The following is a 26,671-nucleotide window of genomic DNA, read 5'->3' on the forward strand; positions in this document are numbered from 1 at the left end:
GAAAGTCCCCAAACGGAAACTCAGCAGGTGTTTTGAGTAAAAGTTGCTGCAGTCATGTGAATAATGAGATGCCATGGCAGGTTGGTATTGCAGTTCATGTAAGGACAGTGTAAAGCATGGTATCACCCACAGGCTGCCGTGCAGCGTCTGCAGGTATTCTGGGCGGGGTTTTTGCATAGGTGTGTGAGGAAGAGGTCGGTTTCAGCATTCCACGCTCGCGACGATACAGGAAGACCCACTGACGTTTGGATTAAACTTTGACGACGTGCAAATATACTTTTCCTGAACACTTGCTTACAATTTCAGCATTGTTAACTGAGCAACACTTTAGGCAGGGTGCACCCGAGCCTGTTGGACTTGAGTCGGGGCGCTTTTGGAAGATGTATAACGCCAGATATGAATACGACGTAAGTTTGTTTAAATTGCACATTATCCTTTGTATCAACGAACATATGCGTGGTATTCTAAAAAAAAAGAGATATACGGTTTTACTACTATTTGTGTACTATGGGCGTGCACCTGCTACGGATAGTATGTTTTCTGTTAAAGCTGTGTGTGTGTGTGTGTGTGTGCGCGCGCGCGCGCGCTCAGGAGAAGGCCTACCGTGTGTCAAACCCTAATACTTTGGCGTTTGACAGCATTTTTATAAACGGTCATCGTTATGTTTCAGGGCCTTCTCTTATTCCAGAATCAACAGTGATACTAGGATGGAGTTTTCCCTCTGAATGGAGATGACTAAATCTGGGTCACTTGACTTGTGTTAAAAATGAGTCATGGTGTTGTGGCCACTGTGGTCTCATACAAAGAAAAGTTTGGCAAGTGAATATTGCAATGCACAAAGGAAACAATAGATGACACTAGCTTGAATTTTAAGCAATTGTTTGAAATGTGGGTAATTAAGTTATCTATTACATTCTTTAACATGTCTTTTTTGCAGTACAAAGTTATTAAATAACTTTAAGATGCAAAGACACCAATGTGAAGTCCTGCAGACTTGCTTTTTAGAAGCTACTTGATGAGTTTTATGTAAGGCTGCATAACATGAAGAAAATATGTGATTAAATTGAATATCCCGATAACAATATTAAGCTGCTTGCGATAAATAATCAGATATTAAATTGTACTCAGTTCTGCCTTTCTGCTGCTTTTAGTATACTGCTAAAATACAACAAATTGCTTGATAATTTTTTTAAAAAAGGATTTTTTTCACATTCTTTTATTGATTAAAGTTAAGTATGACTTGGCCTTGGATAAGTGGACTAAAATGGATGAATGGTTGAACATTGATTGGGAACATAAAAGCCACTAATAAAAAAGAATGATAGTTACATTTTAACGTGTGGTTTTCTACTGAAACGCTCCTTCAACTAACTCTTAAAAAAACCCTTAGTGCAATATTGCAGTCTTTCATTATGTTACTGTTGCACTAGTTGACAACACAATGATGATTAAAAATATATCATATTGTGCAGCCCTAGTTTTAGGTGGGTTTCTTCATATATAGAGACAAGTTCTCAAAGTTGTGTGACCTATTTTTGTATCCTGCCACTCTTTATTTCATTGCCTGTGGTCAGAATCTGGTGAGATGCTGTAGTAAGAAGAGTTGATCTGTGCAGAAAGAGGGATAGAGGCCAAGAAACCTCAGCCTGGCACAATGAGTCAGTATTAAAGCTGTAGCTGGTAAATGTAAATGTACAAGCTGTAAATGTATTTTAAAAATCATAATTGCTGAAACTCTCTATTTTCATGTAGCATTTATTGAGGCAAATAATCTGTGAAACACATCATATTCCTGTGCTGATTACCTTTTAGTGCTTCTAAAGGCGGTACTGCATGTGAACAAAAACAACCGATCAGAACCGAGGACTCTGTAACCCAACTGTCAATCAGCGCTCATGAACTGCAGTTAAACTTAAAAGAAAAAAAAAGAAGAATCAAGATTCTCTGAGAAAGTTGGCCTGGGCGGTGGGCGGGGCTTTGCTCGACTGTTTCCAACACGGCAGCCACATACATTACTTTCTCATTTTACAGCTAAACAGTACACTAAATTATGTTTCTGAAAACATTTGAGGTGAGAAAAACGCAATGCAGTAACAGAACCTTTATTCATAATTGATCCCAGGTGCAGTTTTCCGACAATTCACAAGGAGTGATTTACATGACTGACAGCTGCGTTAGAGACTCCTTAGCTCTAATTCATTGCTTTCAGTGTCCAACTATCTGTCGATCTTGGCGTATGCCATTAAAAGCAGTAGGAGGAGAATTGACAGTTCACAATCTGCCTCATGTACGTCTCAAAACATACTGACAGTTTCAGCAAATATGACAGTTATTTTTATAAAAGTTACTAACTGTAGCTTTAATTGTTAATATTCACATAACTCTTTTTTTCACACTTTTTGATCGAGTTAAAGGAAGACATCTGTTTCCTTTTAAATTTGGTTAAATGTCAGTTAATTAAATGTAAAGTTTTGCAGCCAAACTGAGGAACAGGACAGTCTCAATGTTGTGTGCATCCACAACGACTACTTATGTAATTATTGACTGAAAAAACAAATTTCATGAGTATAATGGTATTCAAGTGCTTTCAGGCAATAGAGGCCATAAACCAGTTGCCATGTGATTTACAGTGATTTTAGATCAACCAAACTGTTAACTGTTTTTAAATGGCAGTAAAAAAAGGGGGGCTTTTGTAGTGTAATATTTAAACAGGCTTTTTAAAATGATAATAGGATGTGAAAACCGCCAAAAGCTTATTTTGCCTAACCCATAGGTTGAATTCTCCTAGAACAAGCATACATTATGTAAATATCCATACAGTTACTGTTACTACATAACTCAGTCTTGTTTGAGACGAATGGATTACCAGAGGAGGATGTGGGCAGAAAATAGTGTCAGCTGGCTAAAGGTGAATTTCGCTCTGCAGGGACTCATTAATGGTTACAAGGCTTTGGTCAGTGCTGCTGAAACTCACCAGCTCTCCGCCACCTTTATTTGACAGCTTCATGAAAACAGTCCAAACCCCCGGGGAAATTCTCACTGCAGTGTGCCACTATGTGTGCTGCTGAGAAATTGGGCAAACAGTAACAGGATTCAGGCAAAGGAAATGTATTTTCTTTCTTAATTTAGTGTGACAGCAACAAAGACTTCAAAAACAGTAGTTTGTATCAAACTTATCCATATCTATAAGGGCCATCTCTAAGCTCTGTGACAACAGGGTGATCACAGTGTAAGGTACTTGACACAAGAGAATTACCGAGCGTGTCCTTACTTGAACCCTCCCAGCTTTAGTGGAGACAGAAAAACAAGCAAAACAAGTTATAGTTATAAGTTATACTTTGTAAATGTGTCTCAGATTTCTTGCGTATTGGCATGAACTAATATCCAGTTTTGTTTAAAAACTTGTTGGTTAAATTTAATTTCATACAAATGAATTGTCAGTGCTAAGGTTGTCATGCCACACATCTGCTTTCTTGATTCTGAAATCTGGGAAAGATACTGGTTTCATATTACATAAGATCCGTGAGTGAAACTGCTGGGAAATGAATGTTCTTCCTTTGTTAATATTTGATTACTCACAGACAATGAGGTCAGTCTTGGATCTAGGATCAAATGGGAATACTGTGATTATTGCATTCAGTGTGTTCATTGTTTTTGTGGTGGCTCAGCGGAGTTGTCAGTAAATACTTCTTCAGGCAAAGCCACCCTGCTTTTACGCTTGCATTTCGAGGCCGCACTTCAATGGCAGTCATGTTGAATCTGTGCAACAGAAGTGAAGTGAATGCGGTGTCAGTGTCACGTCTCTTTGTATTGACTCCACTGAGTGAAACATTCAGATGAAAAACTGGGGAGTTTCGTAAATAATGAATTATATTAAGTTATATTCAGTTTTAAAGGCTTTGTTTGCACTTTGTCAGGGCTTCCCAGCTTTGGTCACCATTTGCATCTTTGTGTAAAATAACACAATCTGTGTGCACAACCTGATGGAGACTTCTCCCATATAAGAGCAGCATTGTTCTTCATTCATTCTTCCTCAGCTCTGTAATGGCTAACTGCTAAATGTCTGCTCAGAGCTACTGTAAACTCAAAGGTGTGTAGGTGTTTGTTCACAAAAGTAAATATGAGGCCACTGGAGCCTAAATTGAATTGGTTGGTTGTCATATTTGTTAGTTTGGATCACAGGACACATTAGTGCTTGTGGGTGCGGAGAAGGCTTAAAAGCTCTTTAAAGAGGAACTCCACTGATTTTACACATGAAAATCTGTTTATAGGTCTTGGGGGCGTACCTCTGTATATGTGGAAAAAAGTTCTGTAAAGCCTTTGTGTATCCAGGGGGAGCTGTGCAAAATCTGATGAACTGCCTCAAGTGATGTCACTTGAGGCAACGTCGCTTGCGGTGAAGATGTCAAGTCTGAAAGTGAAAAAAATCAGGAGGTGTGGAGTACCAGAACTCCGTGGCTCGCTCCCCGTCTCTGCTTGAGGTTACATTAACTGCTTCTAGCATAATTTGCCCAAATCTTTAACTGAACTGTCAGCAGCTTAGTTGCATCATGGGTAATGTAGGTGTCAGGTTTTGACAAGGAAAAATAATGTGTGAAATAAATGAGATGATTTTTCTGGTTCTGCTGCATCAGTTTTGATCATTTAACTAAAAAAGTTAGTTGTGACTGACAGTTTTATGGGGTTACAATTCTAAATGGGTGGTGTGCTGCTTTGAGCTCTATCCCAGAGCTGACTGTTTGGCTGGTTTCAGCAGGTTGTACTGTTTGTCCCTGTGAAACTGTACTACTAATTAGCCCCCGTAAAATGTCCAAGTATGCTGACAAACCACTTGAGCAGGGGCAGCACCAAGAAATATACTGTGGGTCCACAAACGAGGAATTAATGTTGTCATGAAACCAGAATTTTAAACTTCGCTGTAATACTTGAATAAATAAAACAATATTCATTTCCTCCTTTTGAGACCAGGACAAAAAAAAAGTTTTTATTATTAATAACAACCTGCATATGCTGCTGGTAGAGTCCAATTGCATTTGATCTCTTGTTTTTTTTAACCTTAATTTTTGTATTGCCTCTATTTTTTTTATTTTTTATTTTTGTATAGTTAAGCAGTATTGCTTAGCTTCTGTTGTTATATTGCCTCTGGGTTATTTTGCTTCTGCACAGCTTTATTTTTCAAAGCACTCGATACACTCAGTTTTAAAGGTGTCATATAAATAAAATTATTACTTTGATTATTATTATGAAAAATTACTGAACACTCTCCTCGAGTCACATGGTGGGCTCGTTGTTTGAGAGAATGCTCTAACACTCACAGGTTCATCATCAGTGAATTTCCCTTGCCGTTTTTTTTGTCTGTGCAGCCTTTGGTTGAAAATTTAAGTGTAGATCTTATTTTTAATTTATAAATAGCTCCTGTAGTTTTCGATACTGCCAAGTTTTCAAAGATACCTTTGATAACCTAAAGGGAAAATCTGTAATTTTCAACCATTACCTTACACTGCACTGTTCCTTGGCCTTAAATGATTTTTTTTGCAGTGTCACTGACATGCTTTAGTGTTTTTTTTAACTGATATAAAATTCGTATAGTCAGCTTTTTTACACCACTCATTTTAATTTTTCATAGTAGGAAAAGCACAGGTGTTACTAATAACATTATAATCACTCTCTCCTGTTCAAGTGTCCCAGTAAACCATGACAGTGTGACAGTGAGCCAGCATGCCATGAAACTGAAGCAGCTAAATGGAATTCATCGTTGATCCATTATTAATTTTATCATTTATACCTGTGCTTTTCCTGCTGTGACATGTCATAATAATCTCTTGTAACTCTAGTTACCATGTGTACAATTTCACCTGCTCACTTTGACTGTTGGTAAATTGTCGGCTGCTTCTGTAATGCTTAGGGTTGACACTATAGAGATAAGATATGGCAGATTTCCTTAAAAAAATGAGAGAGGAGACAGTTAAAACATGAAATTAGAGGTTGGCTAAAGCAAGACCCTCTCAAGTCTGTGTGCATCGGAGGAGGCTCTTGGGAATCTCTAGCAACCCTACGTCAACAGAAGAGGACAGTTTAGGAGATAATTAGGGAAAGGTAAAAAAAGGGTTATGATAACTCACAAATGGATACAGTTCTGGCTCTGTGATAGAACTAACTTAAAAAACAGTGTCACACAGTGTGTACAATGTTTCATTCACTGTAGTGTAGACAAATCTAGCTGACAGTCAAATGCCATGTATAGAGTCTTGTAGATGAGAAAAAATAATTACTTCACTCTCTTTAAGGATTAAGGACACTTACACAGCACTTCATAATGTCCAATATTGCATGACTAAAGTGCAGAATATAAAATAACTGTTTATGCATTGGCCCAAATAAGATGTTTTAATCACTTTGATTTAAATTTCAATTTAATGTCATTTCACTCCGCTCTCAGTTCATCTTTATTACTTCCAGTCTCACCCTCTATTTATGTGTCAACTGAGAACTGAAGCAAAATAATCCACATGACCAATGTTGTTTAGGCTCCAGGCATTGAGGTTTTTTCAGCAAGTTGCTCTGTAGCATTACATATTGATGTTTGATTTATTGTGCATTGAAACTTAACGTCAACATGGCCGGATCAGTGGCAGAAAAGGTCACTCAATCTATGACCTGAGTTAATGTGAAACCAAGGCCCTAATGGTCTTACATTTAGAATACTAGCTTAAATGAGCTGTATGAAACATTATATAGCAGTAAACCACTATTTGCTGTGTAAAGATATAGCTGAGTAATGGTGTCCTGAGCAGAGAATAAAGTCACACCCCCTCTATGTGTGTTGTTATCTGAGCTTTGCCTGTGCATGTCCGTGTATGTGCATAACCTACTAGGCATTGGCCATCTACTGGCCTCTGCTCTATGCTGCATTCATACAGCGGTTGCCGTTGATTTGTCGTCTTCCACCCTCTGATTATACTCCCAGTTCTGTCATCACTATGGCTGGTTTAGCACTGTTTATGGAGTTAGCACAGTTAATTGTCAGTCGCATGGAGACCTGGTTACAGCATTAGCAAAGAGGCCCTTCACTGGTGTAGCGTATAAGGACACTTAACTTATACTTAGTGTATAAGGACACATAAAACAGTCCCATATTTTGTAAAAAGGTTCAGGTGACATGAGTTCTAACTACTCCTATAGTTTTTGTATTCTGTTGTGTGTGAACAAGTAAATGCAGTCATTAAATGAATGTAATTTAGCAAAAAAACTAAGGTGTATGCATAAATAATAAGTGCCAAAACCTCAAAGATAGCCTTTAGAGTAGCTAAGTACCATACATTAAAATATATCCCATCCCTGATTTGTATGCTTGAAAGACATCTGGATTGGTATGAAAAATTATTTTTTAATAAGGACCTGTGTTGACACGACATACTTGTAACTCTGTTTGAGGGTTGTTGTTTTTTTCCTTAAACCACACCTCACAGCACAGTTACCTTGTTTTCCACTTGTCAAACTGGTTAGACTACCTAAAATACTATGTAGCAACTGACTGCAGTATGTTCACCAGCAAGTCTGCTTATTTTCTTGTCAAACATTAACTTTATTTGTTGTTTGCATCAGCATTTTGTGGCTTTTCCTCATAAGCCAGTGTTAAGAGACAGATGGCACTAATTCCTGTCTGATAATGGCATAGCACACTGAGCTGGTGTTAGAAAAAATGTTACACACAGTTCAAAAATGGGATAGTATCTCTTTCTAGGAGTGAAGAATGGGATATGATGAAGAGCATGTAATGGTTTTATTAGGCTGTGATCAGGGTGACTGATAGAGAGAGACCCCGGAGCACTTGCTGACCCCATCTCTAATGATTTCCCTCATTCTGGCCCATGATTGCTGTTAGAGATTCCAATTAGAAAGCATGTGTGGAAGCCCAAGCCGGGTAAGAATAGGCCTTAATTGCCATGAGTTATCATCCAGACTCATGTAATTGAGCCCCCATCTTAAGGGGCAGCACATCTGACAAATTGATTTAATACCAAAGTGATTCTCCATCCCTAATGGCACTTGGGCTTCTTCACTCATGGGCTACAGGCACTGAATTCATTGTGTGTTGATTACTAACCGGCCCGAAACCTTTCTCTCAGTCCACCCACTTGAAAGAGCTCAACAACACACACACAGTATCGACAGACACGCACACACACAGCCTCAAGCAGCAAGCCTGTAATCTCTACAAGGTCTCCTTTAGTTGCAATTTCTTAATGCATGTACTGTATGTGTACATGCCAGAATGAGTGTGGGAGCGTTGTCACATTTACTTAACAGGTTTGCCAACTAATGCCTAGCTGCCTGTTTAAACTTGTCACTCTCGGAAAGCAGTTCAAGGCGTTTTTCAATACTGTGTCATAGTTCAGCAGTTTAAAGGTCCAGTGAGTAGGATTTAAGGGCATCTATTGGCAGAAATGTAATATAATATCCATTACTTTGCTTTTTCCCCATGCATAACCGCCTGAAACTTAAAATTGATGTATTTTCGCAAGCTCAGAATGAGCTGTTTATATCTTCATATGGAGCAGGTCCTCCTTCACAAATTCAGCCATGTTGTTTCTGTTGTGGCCCAGAACAGAAAAACCAAACGCTGGCTCTAGATAGGACCATTCATGTTTTCGTGTTTCGTTCATTTCCCTCGCAGCACTCAGAAAAATCTCTCATCATGTGGTCCCCAACCTGGTCCAAATCGTCTCTCTTAATGACTGTGGCACGCCCTCCTTTAAAACGAACACAGGTTCTATACCTAAGCAAGCCCAACCCACCTAGACTGACAGCCATGCAGGATCGCCAGTAGGACAGTGTGCTGTGACACCTGCACACCAGGAGAAGTTTCAGTTGGTTGCAATTAGGCTAGGGCAGTATCTATGTTTTTATATCTTCACACCTTCCTGAAATTTTACCAGGGTATACAATATTTGACTAAATGCGACACTACCATTCGTCTAGTCATCTAGTAAGTTTGTGCACTATTCAAATAATCACCACCAACAACAACAACTCTGGTTTGGTCAAAGTAAATCTTTAATTCGCCAAGATGTGAAAATACGCTGTTTTCTTCTTTTCTTTCTCTGCTATTAAAGGCCAGCTGTTTTCAGTCCTGTAATGTTATCCCCATCACTCGCAGTCGCCATGTTTGCCAGCTCAGCTGCCTGTCCCATGAGTGGAGACTGACCCCTGGTGGAGCACTACATTGCCTCAATACAGCATCATCATATGAGAAAGATGAGCATCTATATCTTTTAAGGTTTTGAGAGTCATACTGTCAGGATTTACCGGAATATACCATGATACCACCCAAGCCTAGTCACAATATGTAACTTTGCCAGTGTATACCACTAAATCCTACTGACTCAACCTTTAAATATTGAGCAGCAAAACTATTCTTGTTTGTTTTACACCATTTTGTAAACTATCTGTTGTTGAATCCAAACTCTTCTTGACGCTGATTGATTTCTTTGCCAGCCTGATATGGCAACAGGTCAAAGATATTTCCTCTCTCTCTCTTTGCTGACTGTGATTTGCTCTTTTTCTGCATCAGGGCCGCAATGGACACCACGAGCGGATCGACTTCTTAACCAGCAAAGAGAAGGTGTCATCCAAACGGAAGATCTGCATCGTGGTTGGGGTCCTTTTGGGGCTTCTCATCCTTGCAGCTATTGCAGCATTTCTCATTTGGCTGTTTGTCTGTGAGTATAGCTGAAAGCTTTCCTCCTTTATATCATTCACAGCAGAGACTTAAAGTACAGCACTTGTTTTTATATGTATGGATAAATTAGAAATAAGGAAAATAAGGAGATGTTGGACATCCTCTGGACATGTTTGTACATAAATCAAAGTTATTCATAATAGAATTAAATGAGAGATTGTGAATATTCATTCAAGACAGGCGCAGCATCAGAAACTGCAGAGTGAATCATCCCCACTTACTGTGAAGGCTCAGCTCTTTGATATAAGAGTGTAAGATGGGCTTGTTTGGACTTTGTAATTTCCCATTAGTGTTAGACTATTTGACAGCTCTGACTTTCCCCTTTAATAATGCAAAGGAGAAAAATGTCACAGAGTCTATGGCATGGCTTCCTTGTCATTTACACATACAGCGTCTGATGAAAAGGCCTCTGAAGTCCTGATAAACAGTCTCTTGATTCAACTGGCTTTTTTAATTGCTCTGAGAGCCAAACTGTCTGCTCAGTAAGAAATCGCACTGTACAATTTTAAAATAGCGCTTCAGGGCCTGTTTAAAACCCCTAAGTCTCCTCTTTCATCAGAGGCAGCTATCTTATAGCATTTTGTTGATCAAACACTTAACTCTCATCTGCCTCTCTCCTCCAAGTCAAAGATGCTGATTCAGAAGGCACTCTCAGTAAGCAGGTTCGCGAAACAACGGTGGTCTTCAGTGGGCACATGGGGTTGGCCAGTGTACCATATAACCAGAAGCTGGAGGATACCAAAAGCAAGGAATTTGAGGATTTGGCGACCAAACTGGAGACAGTTGTGAGTTTGACACCAGAAGAAGATTACTTTTCTATCTTTGTTTCCTTTATATCTTCTACAATATTTATTGTTAACTATTTTGAGAACAGTTTTGCTCCTCTCTCTCACTGAGGATTAGTTGTTTGGCATTGTGGAGATTCTTTCTAAAAAATGCCCCTCCCAATGCACAGAAAGTGCTGAAGGCACAGTTACGTGGGTGGGATAAAACGCTGTATGTTCCCTTAGTAATTCCCTCAACAGCATCTCCTATGATTGGAGGCAGTGGAGATGTTGGTAGCACCACTTTGGAGTATGTTGATAGCAAAAAAAAACCTTGTTCAAACTCCATCAAGTCTAAATTTTCTCATTGAAAAGCTGCAGAAGCAAGGGTTAGTTGAGGATTAGAGTGGAGCTGGAATATTAGATGACAGCATGATTCGGGGGGATAAGTGCCATGATGTACTTGGTTTGCACTTCCATATAACAAAAAGGAATACTTTCAGATCTAGGTTAGTGTTGACATGACAGGTACAACCTGTGGCTTCAAGTTAAGTATGCGGAGCTAAAGCACCTTGGAGGTAAAGGTATCATGTTTAACCAGTTGTCCCACATCTTTACTTCCACTCGGCACCACCTGTCTGGAGAGTCCTCAAAAACCTGCATTTTATCTCCTCTGTGTCTCTTAAATGGGTTTAGCAGAATGGCAATGGGTTCATATTCAATGTTGCTAACTTTAACTTTATAAATGGCCATTTCTAAACTTAATATATTATTTTATACTGAGCTTGTTGTCCTGTGAACAACCCCCTTTCCTCACCCTCCATGACATTTTCTGTCCTCATCACCAACCATGCAAATTAAATAATAATAATAATTAAATAATTATTTGTATAGTGCTTTTTTAAAGTTACAATGTGCTCATCCTCCCACTGCTCATTCTTATCCCTTTTTTTGGGCCTTTTCACAGCAAGTGCGAACACCTTACATGCGTAATACTTGGTCCCACATTTAAGACCACAAAGTATGTCTGCAGCCGTGTCGGATACAGCTCGCAGCTCACTGCAGCTGAAGGCAAAACAGTTAATTGAGAATCCCATTGTTGTGTGCTTTTCATGGAAGGCGCTTTTTATGTTAACATGCTAATTTGTACTTTTGTCTTTAGGCAGACAAGCAGAAATCTTGTACGCGTTCTTTTCAGTAAAAATACATCCTCTCTCTACAGCTAAAGGAAAACTACATGACAGATGAACTGCTTGGAAAATACCATGCTAAGTCTGTGGTGACTGCATTCAGGTAGTGTGAGATCTTGAGCTTCTTAAATTATTTTACTCTGCTGAACAGATTATGAAAACTTAATGTAAAAAAGAAACTTCATACTAAATCTTGTATGAGGGCAAAGCTTTGTTGCACGGACCTTTGTGGGTTCAAAGTTTCAAGTTTGTTGCATTTCTTAGAACAACAGAAATTAAGGTTAGATGAGGTCTGTTGAATTGCGACCACACCGGGTTATGTGTGCACTATTGCACTGTAGTGGACCATGAAGCAGTAGCATGCAGCTACTGCTAAATGTAACTTTTCTGATTTACAGTTACAGAAATCACCTGTTCCCCTAAACGATCTATCTTCTTGAATGTCGTTACCAAACCATCTGTTTCTTTTCTTACTTCCCATCGTTGATCCATTTCTCTCTTATCCATGCTTGGACCAGTGAGGGTGTGAAAGCCTACTTTTGGTCCCAGTTTGATATTCCAGTCGAAGACCAGGAGATTGTGCCGGAGTTCTCAGAGGAGCGGGTGTTGGATGCACTTGAGAATGGCATAGCGGCGAGGCGCAGAACAGAAAACCACAAGGATATCCAGATCACTGAAGTCACAGCCTCATGTAAGCACCACCGGGGACGTGTGGGATGTGGGGATGTTACACCGAGGGGCAGAAAGATGGGAGTTTGCGACAGCCAGCTCTTGATTATGACATTTAACAATCAGCCAAGATAAAGCTCTTTGAATCCAGCTCTAAATAAGGTCATTGTCATCTCCTATCAGCATTGGTATTCTGTATGCTTTCTATTTAGATTAAAGGAGCTCGCTCTGAGTTGTGCTGATAAGATGATAACAGATAAGCCAGACCTCTCTGCTTGTGCTGCATCTGAGATTGCACATTTTATGCTGTTTGGATCCTCTAATGATATTAACTGGGCTCTGGCCTGGCTTGAGACAGCCATTTTTCTTCCTTCTGTCCTCTCAGCATTCACATTGCATTTGTCCACATCCTGGCCACCAGCCAAGCGCTGGCCCTGTGACTCAGTGGTTTTGGTCCTCTTTAAAATGATTTCTGTGGGTATGATTTGATGTTGCTGTCCCAGATAGTTAGACAGAGATGTATGGGTTGCTGCTGTAGGGCAAGGTGAGATGGAGCAGAAAGAGCTACACACCATCACCAGTTCCCTTAACCGCAGGGAAATTGAACAGAAAATGTGCAACCCAAATATTTTAGGCTCATGCATCAAATTCTATCAGCCTCCCAACATTAGCGACCCATTCTTACCTTTCCTCCTGTTTCCCTGCCACTCTCTCTCTCTGTCTCCAGTCACAGATTATCGCATGGCCAGGAACCCCAAAGCCAGTGAGTACAGCGTGTCCCATTTCAATCACTCGCAGTTGTAATTTTCCAGCTGGCTAGATGCTCACCCTCCTGCCAGTCTGTAACGAATGGCTGGCCTGGCCGAAACTGTGCATGTGCTGCCCTAGTCAGAGATTGAGAACCCTGTATCAGGCCAGAGCAAGTCAGTCACTATGCCCGCAGACACTTTTCTTTGACACTGTGTGCTGATTTATTACCTCGGGATGACTAGACTACATTACATTACCATAGTAGCTGTGCTATCCTCATACGAGTCTGTCTTTACATACATTTAACATAAAGGATGGAAGCACGTTAAATTGATTATATTGTGTTCCACTGTGTAATCTGTAATGCAAAGTCAGTGCTTTGTATGATTAGAATTTGATTTGAAGGAAAAACAGAAAAGATACAGTCTTTGCTGTCAATAGTTTTTAAGAAAATGGTCACAAAATGAGCAGTAGAATAACATGATCAGATTTTAATTCAAAAGTTGTAAACTACTTTTGTCAAGTTACTCCTGTCTGTACTCACTGTATGGTATAACCAGTGTTGTTGTTCCCAGAGGAGTGCTTCTACCGTCTGGAGGCTGAAGAAAAAACAAAAGAATTTTCATCACCGGGATACCCCAAAGGATACCCCGCCAAGTCACGGTGTCAGTGGCAAATCCGCACTTCGGAGAACCATGTCATCTCAGTGGCTTTCCCTTTTTTCTACGTTGAGGATGACTGCTCTGATGACTTTGTCTCCATTTATGACTCTTTGAGTCCTGATGAGTCTCAGGCCATCACAGAGTAAGTTGGAGAGCTGTGAATGTCCAGAGGGTTTGGACACATTATGCTATGAGGTCGTACTGGTGTTTTGTTTTGTTTTGTTTTGTTTTTGTTTTTTTAAAGTAAAGTCTGATGGATGGATCAGGTTTTATTATCATGCTATTTACTTGCAGTATTCCATACAGCAGGGATACTCAACTTGTTCTGCTTGGGGGCCACTTTTGCAAAATGACACAATTTCTAGGATTTTAGGACGTTTCTTGGATTTTCTTGGAGGTGCGGGGGATGCTCCACTGGCACTTTCTTTGATAAACAAGCTCTATTTTGATGCTGTTTTATGCACTCTGACACCTTATGTATACTAAAAGTACACAGATAGTGTAAAAATAGTGTGAAACACTTTATTTTTACTGTGAATTAGAAAATGCTTAAGGGGGCCACTCAGCACCCTACTGAGGGCCAGATTTAGCCAGTGGGTGCTCAATTTAGTATCACTGCAGCACACTGCCCCATGCACTAATGCCCCTGAGAGTAAAAGAAAACCAGTAAATTTACTTATTTTTGCTTCCAAAGTACATCTTGTGGTGACACAAATCATCTTCTTATTTTGCCGCAAACATTGGTAGCAGGGTTTGTTTAATAGGGCTCAACCAACATTTGTCTCATTTATTTATCCTTGACGATCTGAGAGAGAGACGGGAAATATAGTTCTGCACCATTCCCACAGGAAAGCCAAAAGGAATCACTTGACTGAAATATTGCAGAGGGATTTAGGAGTAAAAGCTGTTTTGATGTGGGTGAAAAACATGTTCCACTTCATTCCTTTCACTGGATTTGTGATAACAACTTTTTTGGCCCTGAAGCCTTTAGCTCTGCATGTCTCATTTTATTGTTAACTTTCGAGACCTCGGTGAGATTGAGTTGGCTCAAAAAGACCTCTGCTTTCAAATCTGTGAAGGGTGCCAACCTGAATCCTGCTACACCACTGTGTGTAATTGCACTTTGTCTGTGGGGGAGGGCTGTGATTCTGAGACTATAGGCTCCTGAATGCAACATCGGTTGCGGCTGCAGGCAATTTCAAACTCAGAAATCATTGCCAAACAAATATGCGTTACCAAGTGATGCATAAAATTTTTATAAAGCTATTGAGCGATCAGCTTTATCCAAGGTGATAGGAGGTTTATGAGAGCCATAATATAATACTCTATAATGACATTATTCTAGTAGGAGGTAGATGTATTGGTGCTCTTGCAGTGTCATTCACACCTCCATTGCTCTGCCGCCAGCAGTGCTGAAACTTTTTGCTAATGTACCTAATGTTTGACTTTGAAACTCTGCCTAAGCAATTTCTATCTAGTGCTGGCACATCTCTCCTTATTTATCTCTTTCTCTACCTCTCTCTGCTTATCTATTGATTTCTTTTCAAATTATTTTTTTCTTTAAGCATCTTAAACGTGTTTGCTGAATTGATGTTTTAGTGCTTCTGACTAAAAACAATTACAGCTGAATTTGTGTTCTCTAAGTGTTGCACATCCCAAAGAAAACTTCATTCAGTAAATGCTTCAGACATCCAGCGCAGGCTTTGTGGTTGTGTTTTCTACAATATGTTGCAAACACCTCTTTTTGATTCTGTAATCATACTTGATTGGTAAACCAATTCGCTTAACTCTTCATTCTTCTCTTGCAGGAAATGTGGTCATAGGCCCCCCAGCAATCCTCTGGAGGTGGTGTCATCAGGCAACATCATGCTGATTAATTTGATTACTGACACTAATGTCCAGAGACCTGGCTTCCATGCCAATTACAAAGCCATCCCCAGGTCTCAAGGTAATTCAGACATACACGACACACAACATTTGCCTTGATTTGAACAACTGAAACCTCTCCATGAACTCTCAGTTAGAATTCCTTCAATGTTAATTGTTCAGGAGGTTTTTCATGGGGAGCCGAATTATCAGCACAAGGGTCTTCATCTCCAAAACAAATGGACTGGGTGGTGAAAAACTGTAAAAAAAAAAAAAAAAAAAAAAAAAAAAACATTGAATGAAGCAGTTTCACATTACAAATCATTTTTTTCCCCAGTGCTGTTTGGCTCAGCGCATGTGCGCTCATCTTTATCTCTAGTAAATTAAGATATAGTAGTTTCGGAGGGTTTTTACCAGGCACCAAATTATTCACAGAGGTCTCTTCCTCTCAAAAACAATTGATGATCGGAGATTTAAAACATTAAAAACACTGAACAAAGCAGTTTCACCTTTAAAATTAGTGTTTTTAAGTTGCTGTTAGGCCTGTAGTGGTGGGTTTGCGAATTACAGCCACTATGAAAATGTGAGTCCTATTTATGTGAGTGTGAGTCCTATTTATGTGAGTGTGAGTTCCTATTTAGATACGAACGGCTCAATCTAGGGTAACTAAAACATGGCGATTCTTATTTTCACGTGATTACACACAAAAGAAAACATTCTTATACTCCATTTCTGTCAATATATCCCCCTAAATCCTACACACTGTTCCTTTAAACCCATTAAATTTATAATGTATTATGTAGTAAAGTGAATATATGACATGCTCTTTTCAGTCAAAGCTTGTGGTGGCGTCCACGCTGATAACAAAGGAGTCTTCACCTCCCCACTTCACCCCAGCTTCTATCCTCCTGCCATGGACTGCAAGTGGACCATCAAGGTTTGCAACACTGCTCCTTTCCTTGGCCCCCCTCCTCTACCTGAAACCCCTCCACCCACCTCTTCCTCCTCCTCCATCCTTAGCCTGCCATGAGAGGAATGCTGAGGCAGCACTGTAGAAGCCAAGCTGTTCAGTACCTCTTCTATCTTCATCTGTCAGACTGCTGTTGCTGCCGCATCTCTAGCTGAGCTGCAGTGCCCTGTGTGTTGATTTTGTTTGCTGGTGTGTAGCCTTTGTAGTGCGTGTGTGTGCGTGCATGCATGCATGCATGCGTGTGTGCGTGCGTGCGTGCGTGTGTGTGTGTGTGTATGCGTGTCCATTGCGTGTTAGGGTATGTTGCAAACTTGTCAGCTTGCATTTACATGGGATACAGATACATGTCTTGGTGTGTAGGTAGAGGAGTGACATGCATGCTAAATAAGGTTGTGATGAACCAATCACCTCTTCCTCTGCACTGTAGGTCCCTGCTGGGAAGAAAGTGCGGGTGAAGTTCACCATTTTCCGCATGAAAGAGCCTGGGGTGGACACCCGTGTGTGTAACAAGGACTTTGTGGAGGTTATGGGCCAAAAGTAAGATTAACTCATTTAAATTACACAAGAAATGATTCCCTAAACCATCTGTCGTAAACATCCATCACAATTCACAGGCACTGTACTTGCTGTATTTGTGCAGTAACTCACATTTAAGTTGCTCTCACTTGCACTTTTACCTCAAAATTAAATCTTTCAGATGATTTAACTAATTTAATGGTTCGTTTACAACTTGTCTGACTGCTCATGTTTCTTGCCCCGTTGGATGTCGTTGTGGCAGCTTGGCCCTATTCTCATAACTATTAGGACTGCAAAAATAAAACCCAAGTTGTAATAAACCTAACCTTTTCCATGAAACTTTGGTCTCGTTTGGCAGGTATTGCGGAGAAATGTCCTCTTTGGCTTTGACCAGCACCACCAACACCCTAGATGTGCGCTTCCACTCTGATGAGTCCTACACGGACAAAGGCTTCAGTGTGGAGTACAGTGCTTACGATCCTTCAAACCGTGAGTTAAAAGTCTTGTCCCTTTCCCCAACACTTGGCAAGATGGGTGAAATGTTGTGACGTGACAGTGACACTCATAGCCTGCCATTACAGAGCAAGGCAGGGGGAGTAACTGCATAGTCTGAGAGACTACGAGATGGTAGCTGACTGACAGTCAAATGAAGCTGTTTAGTGGTGAAGGCTTAGAAACTGCAGCAGGGAAACTCGAGAGTTAGACTAATCACCAGAGAGCTTGTTTATTGGGTCCATTTTATTTGCCACTGTCAGTCAGGAGCACTCCACTTTCAATACCCTCCGCTCTTTATGTTGTCTCCCAGTTGGACCAAAATGGATTTATAATTGCTCTGATCAACAGGGACAAGCATTGGCAACATGATGGATGTTGCGAACATACACTGTCACTCCCTCTCGCTCAATTTGTCATCATCGTCTTTCTCTCCTTTTTTCCCTCTGCTCCCTCCCTCTGTTCTCTGTTTTTTTGAGAGCAGCTTGCCCCAACCAGTTCGCCTGCAGCACTGGAACCTGCATTGCAAAAGAACTAAAGTGTGATGGCTGGAACGACTGTGGTGATATGAGTGACGAGATGAAGTGCCGTAAGTTCTCCCTCGACCCAGCTGCACTTTTTCCACCTTTCCTACCCTCTGCATTTCTTATCCTCTTTCCTATATCTTCCTCTCAGCTTCTTAAATGAATAGTTCCACATTTTGGCAAATACCTTTACCCAAGATCAATACTACTCTCATGACTGCCCATTAAATGTATGGCTTCAGCCAGCAGCCAGTTAGCTTAGCATAAAGATTGGAATCAGGGGAAAATGACTAGCCTCGCTCTGTCCAGAGGCAACAAAATCTGAAGAGTAAAAAAAATGGCATCGGGTTTTTTGGGGATTATGTACGAGACTACTTGGCCAGGCACAGTGATTTCCTTGAGTATTATCTACATTGTGAGGTTGCCAGGCTCCAGGAAGTTGCTCAAGAAGTAGTTTCGCTCACTACCCTCCTATAAAAACCATAACTTGTCATTTTTGAATTTCAGCTTTACTACAATTAAGTTAGTCAGCTTTAAAAGTGCTGGAGGACAGATTTTATTACCTTAACACGCAGCCAAGCTAGGCGGTTTCAATCTTTGTGCAAAGGTAAGCTAAAAATATGAATTTTTTTAAAAAATGTTACGCTACAAAGTATAAAAAATGATTATACAGCTATCTTGACGTCACCCATTGTTTTGTGGAAACAATGGAGTTCGGCGTTCCAACCCGTGGAACCAGAAGCGACCGTATTTGGACAAGAGGTTGGAGCTGTGAAGGAGCAAGAGATGGATCAGACTCACAGACTGTAGCAAAGCCTCGCAGACAGCCAGTCACTTGAGTGGCCCCGCCCTAATTATGTGTAACTTTGTGCCTTAAAAAATGTAAACGGGTGAGATGTAAAAAAAAATTCACCCTCGTATAGTTGTCTTGATTGTTGAAATTAGCTCTAGAGACCAAAACCATTGTAAAACAGTTGACAGGACACGTCCAACTGCAAACAAGGTCAATTACAATTTTTTTTGATTGATTTTTGAGCCATGTTGGTTTTACATTTGTAAAGCTTTCCCCCAAAAAATCTATGACGTCATCATGATATAAAGTCTATGAGCTGAGCAAGAACTCGCAGATGGAGCCAGTGTGAGCAACACTACTGCGTATATTCAGTGGTTCCCATGCCATGGAAGTAAACCAGGAAGCCAGAAACTTTATTCAGCATATGCACCAGGCGAAACAACTTCATCAGAATGAGTAGGTACCATTTTGACATCTGGTATCCAAGTATTATTACAGATCTATGGTAGGTATTCCTAATATCAAATACTGCAATGTCTCTTTATTTCACTACTTTCAAATATTATCTGAGTGTATTGTAGGCTATATCTGTCATAGTTGTGATCGTTTTTGTAGTGTTATGGGAATGATAGTTTCATAAATGTTTGTCTTGTTTGCAATGTTATGCGTAATTCCTGTCAGAGCATTAGCTAGCATACATTCTTTACAGTAGCTATATTCTGATACATTCTGAGCACATTCCACTTGCATAAAGTCAAGGATCCATTAATGTTGTCATCATGATTGCATTGATGAGAATTTTTTTTAATGTAAAATTGTACAGTAACACTAACGGAAGTTGGGATATGCACAAAAAGGTAACAATAATGTTAAGATTTGTATTTTTGCTGGAATTGTACTTGTGGAAATGATTGAATAATATTTCGGCAGATTTGGTCACCAATCTTGACTCTATGGCTATGGCCTTGGCCCTTGGTATATAGAATATTAAATAACATGTACATCTGCCTCAGTTGCATTAATACATGGCATTTCAATTCCCTCAGAGTGCAAGAAGGACCAGTTTGCTTGCGCCAATGGCTTGTGCAAACCGAAACTCTGGGTGTGCGATCGCGTCAACGACTGCGGAGACGGGAGCGATGAGGAAAGCTGCAGTAAGTATTGCTAAAGCACACAAAACTCTATCTCTAATCTAATGCTATGCTAATTGTGCTAACATTAAAGGCACATCACTGCTAATGCTCTGGTCACTGACTCCTGGGCTGTGTGCAGTCATTATTTTATCGGTAATGGAGTTTGTTTGAAGCCTTGCTCAATTTGCTCAGCATCCCTCCAGACCACTTAATCATGTGTAATGCACGCAAGAAGAATGGAGACAGATGCTAATGTCCACCGTGGCTGATCCGCTGATGTCCTTCTGATTCTGTTTGAGTTTTCTTTTTTATTTTATTATGATATTCTCATCACTGTGTTTTGTTGCCTCCAGGTTGTGAGGAGAATGAGTGGCGCTGTGGTGACGGGGTTTGTATGCCGCAGGATGTTGTATGTGACATGAAGAAGGACTGTGAAGATGGAAGCGATGAGGTCTCTTGTAAAACCTGTAAGTGGCAGAACTTTTTTTTCTTTCCCTGCCTGTGACATATTTGAAAAAAATCCCCAGCAGAGCAATTTATAAGTATGTTAAACAAACCATTAAGCAATTAACCTTCACCAGTACAGCAAGAGGTTTTCAAAGATGCTACACTGAAGACTTCATTCTTAATTCAAACTATTTTTCACTGTTCATTTTCTTTCAGCTCTTTCTCTCATTTCCTTCTACTCTCTACTTCACTCTTTATCAATTTCCCTTTCAGTCACTCACTTGGTCAAACACACACACACACACACACACACACACACAGCGCTCTTGCATTTCCTTTTGATTTTCACTTCTGTGAATAAAGAGGGATATTAGACCTCAACCCCAATCAATACCCCCAATCAATGCAATCTGCTCCTCAATCACTATGCATTGTGCATTCAAGCCTCACTTTGAAGCCTCACTGATTGCATAGTCTTTTACTGGTTAAACTTAGCAATGCTCTAACACTTTGATTGAAATACGTTATGTGTTTTGATTTTTGGACCTGTCTCCTCCCTTCTGTAGCTCCGGGCATCTGCTCTGACTTCAGCTTCAAGTGTAAGAATGAAGAATGTGTCAACAAGGTGAATGCCGAATGTGACCGTGTCAACGACTGCTCTGATAACTCCGACGAGGTCGGCTGCAGTAAGACATGTTTTAATCTCTATACGCATTACAAAAATTAGCTTTTTTTAAACAATTTTTCAAACAGCTGAAAGTGGATTTAATCTCTTCACTGTCATTCAAACTAGATTATAGAAGAGCTGGGTTGAGCTGTGCGTTGGGCTGTCTGTTAGAAAAGAGCCCCAGGCCTTGACTGCTTTATTTATTTCATTCATCTTTGAAAGCAGCTCTTGTCATCTCTGAAGTTTTTTGTTTTTTCCTCTATTTAAGCCTCAGGGTGTGTCTGTATTTTTTTTTCTCACTTTTTTTGATCAGCTAATATGCCAGTGTGCCTTATTAGGATTCCAAACAGTCATAGTAGCATTCACAGCCAAGGCCAGCGTAATGACAGCTTCCAGTCAACTTAATCTTCTTTTCTGATTTCTCCCTCTGATGACGCATGCTAGTCTCACCTAGTATTTTCAGTCACCACCCAACACCCCTCCTCTCTCATTATATTCTCTGTTAAATGTCAGATTGTGGCACCAGGCCCTATAAGCTGAACCGCATCGTAGGAGGGCAGAACGCAGAGCTGGGGGAGTGGCCCTGGCAGGTCAGCCTTCACTTCAAGAACTTTGGACATGTTTGTGGTGCCTCAATCATAAATGAGAGGTGGCTCCTTTCAGCCTCCCACTGCTTTGTGACCAACGACCCCCAGTGAGTCACATCTTAAACTTGCATAGCACACGTACACACGCACAGAGCAGGACTGTACTATATACATAATATGTTACACATTCCCTCTCATATATTTTGGAGTCATTGTTTTATATTTTATTATTCATCACATTATTCAACATTTTATTACATCTCTTTATGCAATCTTCTCAGACACACTCTGTTGGAAAAAGAAAGCTGTGCACAACAGAGGACCATTTATATACAAATTGCAAAGTCTGAAAATTAGCCCCTGATGATACAGTTAATTCAGAAAAACCTTGGGGGTGCTAAATTTACATCTCATCCATGAAAGCATGGAGCTGTATACATCAGCGTGCCCTGTAGGTGGAGCACTAACCATGCTGTTCGGCCTGAGACTCCTCTATTGATGTTTAGAAGGGAGAAGGTCTGTTCATTTTTACAGACCTAAAGTTGGTGTTGATATTTGCTCCAAAAAATTGATGTTGAATTTGCACTTTACTGTGTGAAAGTCACAACCGTTTCCGTTACAGTCACCTATCATTATGAGTAATATTTGATTCTGCATATTTTTGTGCAGGGGTGTTATATCATGAAAATTGAATGCAATCCAATATAATCATCTGATCAAATCCTACCTTTGTAGCTTATAATATTCCACTTTTTTGAGACTGTTGTATTGAAAGCTGTTTTTATCATTCTGTCTCAATAAAAACTATAACCTTACTATAGCACGTGTTGCAGCTACTGTGTTGACTTGTACCGGATTGCACACATGATACTGCATCCACCCGTCCTGGCTCACAGATGCATAACCTTTGTCCCATGATGCTGCCACAGGTACCATATTCCATCCAACTGGCAAACCTACAGTGGCATGCAGGACCAGTACAAGCACGATGGCGTACAACGACGCACACTGAAGAGGATCATCTCCCACCCGGATTACAACCAGATGACCTTTGACTATGACATTGCACTGCTTGAACTCAGCGAACCGCTGGAGTTCACCAACACCATCCAACCCATCTGCCTACCCGCTCCCTCCCACGTCTTCCCTGCGGGCATGTCCTGCTGGGTCACAGGCTGGGGCGCGCTCAGAGAAGGAGGTATTATGCATGAATTGGTGATTCTGGGCAGAACTGTCGTCATTTGTTGTTTTCTCTGGAACTGATTATTATACTAATTTTGAATATTTATGCTGTTATTATCCCTCAATCACGGGTGACCCACTCTACAGTTGTGTTTTTCCTTTTTGCATATCCAACTCGCATCAAAATTAAGACATCCCACTCCTCCCCCATCCCTTTCACAATGCACTATTCATCTCTGTCCTTCATCCTCCTTCTCTGCCTGCTTCCTTCTTCTTCCCTTCATCTCTTTCTCATTTCATCCTTTATTCTTTCTCTCCTTTAATGTCCCTCCCATTTCTTTATCTTTCCCATCATGACATACTTCTCTTCTGCTCAACCCTCCCTCCCTTTTCTCTCATCTTTTTCTAATCTGCTCGCTTCCATTAAGCCTTCTTCCATATCCATATATCAAGACAGATGTCGGCTCTTCTGGGAAGCCTCTTAAACCTTCATTAGCTAACACTAATCCAGCCCATTACCACCTTTGATGTTAGCGACGAACACAGAGGTCACCTGACCCCTTTGTCCTGGTCTTGCAGGTACAAAAGCACAGATACTGCAGAAAGCATCGGTAAAAATCATCAACGACACGGTGTGTAACGTGGTCACGGAGGGCCAAGTCACCTCCAGAATGCTCTGCAGCGGATTCTTGGCTGGAGGAATTGATGCATGCCAGGTGAGACAGAGCAACATGTTTTTCAGAGTAGAATAAAAGGACAAAGGACTGGTACAGATAGGTTTTCACACCCATGCAGTTGTCATGATCTCACATCTGAACCCAATCTAATAACTGCTCTCCCTCACTGTACTCACCAGGGAGACTCCGGAGGCCCCCTGGTGTGTTTCGAGGAGAGTGGGAAGTGGTTCCAGGTTGGCATCGTGAGCTGGGGTGAAGGCTGCGCTCGTCGAAACCATCCGGGTGTGTACTCACGCGTCACCAAGCTGAGAGAGTGGGTCAGGAAAGAGACAGGGGTTTGATGATGTCGGTAGGAACAGGGAGGGATGCAGAGCGAGGAACAACATCACAGTGCTAAAAATAATGGAGACGGAACACTTGAGTCTTGATCCGGGACGAGTCTTTCCAAGATTATTTCATTTAGCTGCAGACTGAGGATACTTTTGCATGGACCACTCGCATAAATGACTTAAAGCAACTTTATTTGGTTGCCAACCTCCATCTTCCCACTCCCCCCACACGCACACACACACACACACACACACACACACACACACACACACACACACACACACACACTTACACTTACACTTACACTTACAGGTAAACTACCCTAACTCATATTTTGTATAGTTTTTAAAGGCGTAAATCAGCACAGTGAATTTTACCCCCCATCAATAATGTTATGTTTCTTTAGTCAATATACACTGAATGCAAATATTTAAATATATGCATTTTTTTCCCAAAAGGTATAACTTTTGAAGGTGGATGCAGATTCTGAATATCTTAAATATTTTAAAAAATCTAATTGTGCTTTTAAGCCTCAGCATTGTACATTTCTAAACACATGAGATGCCTTCATCCTCTAGAGCTGCAGTCAGTGTTGCACTTTGCCAGTGGGCTCATGCTGTAGATCGCTATAAATTTGGGGTTTTATTTACAGGGTATCTTTAAAGACAATATATCGCCTATGTTTTACAAAACACTCATGCATAGCTGATGATTATTTCCTAAGCATAGCACTGGTTTTTAGATGGATTAAAGCGTTTTTATCAACCTATTTGCGAGGCAGCCATTAGTCGTAATTTTTATCAGGAAAGTGTAAACATTAAATTGCAGAGACATCCGCATTACCGTGTGATGATAACAAAAGTTAATAGAATAAACAAAAGATTCAACATGTTGCTCATATCTATGCAGGGGCATTTACATATCATGCTAAAATGAATGAACACCAGAAGTGGAGAAAATCAACCTAAAAGCCCATAATAGTATTGCTTCAATTACAGTTGGTAACTTTTATGAAACTACCTTTTTGTCAATTTTGCCGAAAAGGTTCTCCTCACAGTAGAACATGAGACAATCTGTTAAAGATATCATGTCCCTCCTCCTACTGCTTCTAATGGCATTTGCTAAGATTTGCTGCAGCTGAAGAAAGACAACCAGTCAGAGCCAAGGAATCTCTATCAGCTATTGATCATGTCAGTCCCTGCAGTCAAACTTTTGAACTAGGCAGCACTTATCAAATATAAATCCAGCTTTTGTTACAGCATTGCCTATGTCTCGCTTTAAATGTTTTCAGAAATATGTTTTAGTGAACCGTTAAGCTGTAAGATGAGAAACTTGGTCCCGACGGTGGGCCGTGCTTTGCTTGACAGTTTATAACTTGGTGGCCAGGTCACAAACTTTCACATTTTCCAGATAAACAGTGCATTACAATATGTTTCGTAAAACATTTGAGATGAGAATTTGGCAATGCACAAACAGAATATTGATTCATGTTTGATCGATGCTGCCTAGTTTGACATTTTGACTGCAGTTAATGAGCAGTGATTGACATGATTGACAGCTGGGTTAGGGACTCTTCGGCTCTGATTGGTTATTTTCACTGAGATTTAGTTTTGCAAATTCCAGTACAAGCACTAAAAGGAGACAGAGGAGTATGCTGTTTATTTACAGTTTATGTGCTTCATGTACTACTGTGTGCATATAGTGGCAGTATGACAAAAAGTTAGCAACTACAGCTTTGAGTATACAAGATTTGTAGTCAGTGGGCTAAAACTGGCAAAAAAAAAAAAAACATTAGCGTGCAGAATGTTGGTCTTTGTGGAGTGAAGCTTGAGTTGTTACTCTGAGCAGGGGGTCCTGGATCAGTATTTTTATTACATATTTACAGATGCTAACTGGCCTTGCCTGGTCTGTAAATTATTTGCCAAAATGTGATATTCCTCGGGGGAGCAGGAGGATGAGGATTAGATCCAGTTGGCTTTTGCACAGGTCTCTAGTCAAGCTCAGGGTGATTGGGTCTACAGTCACACACACACACACCTGAGAGCCAAAGCAAACCAGTGGGGTTTTCACCAGTTTGCCAGAGCAGTACGATGAGTCCTCATCCCTATGAGTATTTTCTCTCTCTGGTCACGGCCAACCCAGTCGACTTTTAAATCTAAGATTTGACTGGATGGTTTCTTTTACTCTATTTGCCTTCATCTCTGACTTATCCTGGAAATATTATATCCTGGATAAGCAAACCAAAGATTAGCATAAGTATTATTTATTGAAGGGGAAAAAAAATTAAGAAGAAAAATTTGTTGAGGATATTGCTCGGCGGACCTCTTTTATTAATTCCTCAGAGTCTTACAGTGAAACTATGCAAGCGCAAATGTGTGTTTTTCAGAATGTAAGTAGAAGCCACAACTTTTAGATATATGTTTTAAGATATTTTCATGAATATTGTACAGTGTAATTTGGAATGTGGTCTTTATAACCTTTCTTTGATGTGTGTGCTTGTCTGTGTTTTTATACGAAAGAGTCGTAGCAATAAACATCTTTTATCCGATTCCTCAGTACCTAATTGCATTACCTGTATTATTTGTCTTTGACGAGGTCTGGTTTTGTATTATGTTGTGCATAATAAATGCATGTCTTTTGAGACCTTGTCCCTTCTCACAGTAGAATTGTAATGAGCATGTACCGCTCCTCCCCGTCGTGAGCAGCGTGC

At 40.4% G+C, this 26,671-nt stretch overlaps 1 protein-coding gene across 1 annotated transcript; it reads left to right on the forward strand.

The window, feature by feature from the left end:
• The first annotated feature begins 195 nt into the window (after positions 1 to 195).
• Positions 196 to 26,519, forward strand: zmp:0000001114 (suppressor of tumorigenicity 14 protein). Its single transcript, XM_042490507.1, has 19 exons — positions 196 to 407; positions 9,575 to 9,722; positions 10,367 to 10,527; positions 11,729 to 11,799; positions 12,215 to 12,387; positions 13,093 to 13,128; positions 13,691 to 13,919; positions 15,586 to 15,725; positions 16,477 to 16,580; positions 17,041 to 17,150; positions 17,488 to 17,618; positions 18,106 to 18,210; positions 19,985 to 20,092; positions 20,425 to 20,538; positions 21,085 to 21,204; positions 21,699 to 21,879; positions 22,702 to 22,970; positions 23,534 to 23,670; positions 23,811 to 26,519. Exons 1-19 carry the CDS (start codon positions 381 to 383, stop codon positions 23,970 to 23,972), a joined length of 2,526 nt encoding a protein of 841 aa, XP_042346441.1. The 5' UTR covers positions 196 to 380; the 3' UTR covers positions 23,973 to 26,519.
• Positions 26,520 to 26,671: the final 152 nt, after the last annotated feature.

This window comes from Plectropomus leopardus, chromosome 7 (assembly GCF_008729295.1).
Source record: "Plectropomus leopardus isolate mb chromosome 7, YSFRI_Pleo_2.0, whole genome shotgun sequence".
Taxonomy (NCBI): Eukaryota; Metazoa; Chordata; class Actinopteri; order Perciformes; family Serranidae; genus Plectropomus; species Plectropomus leopardus.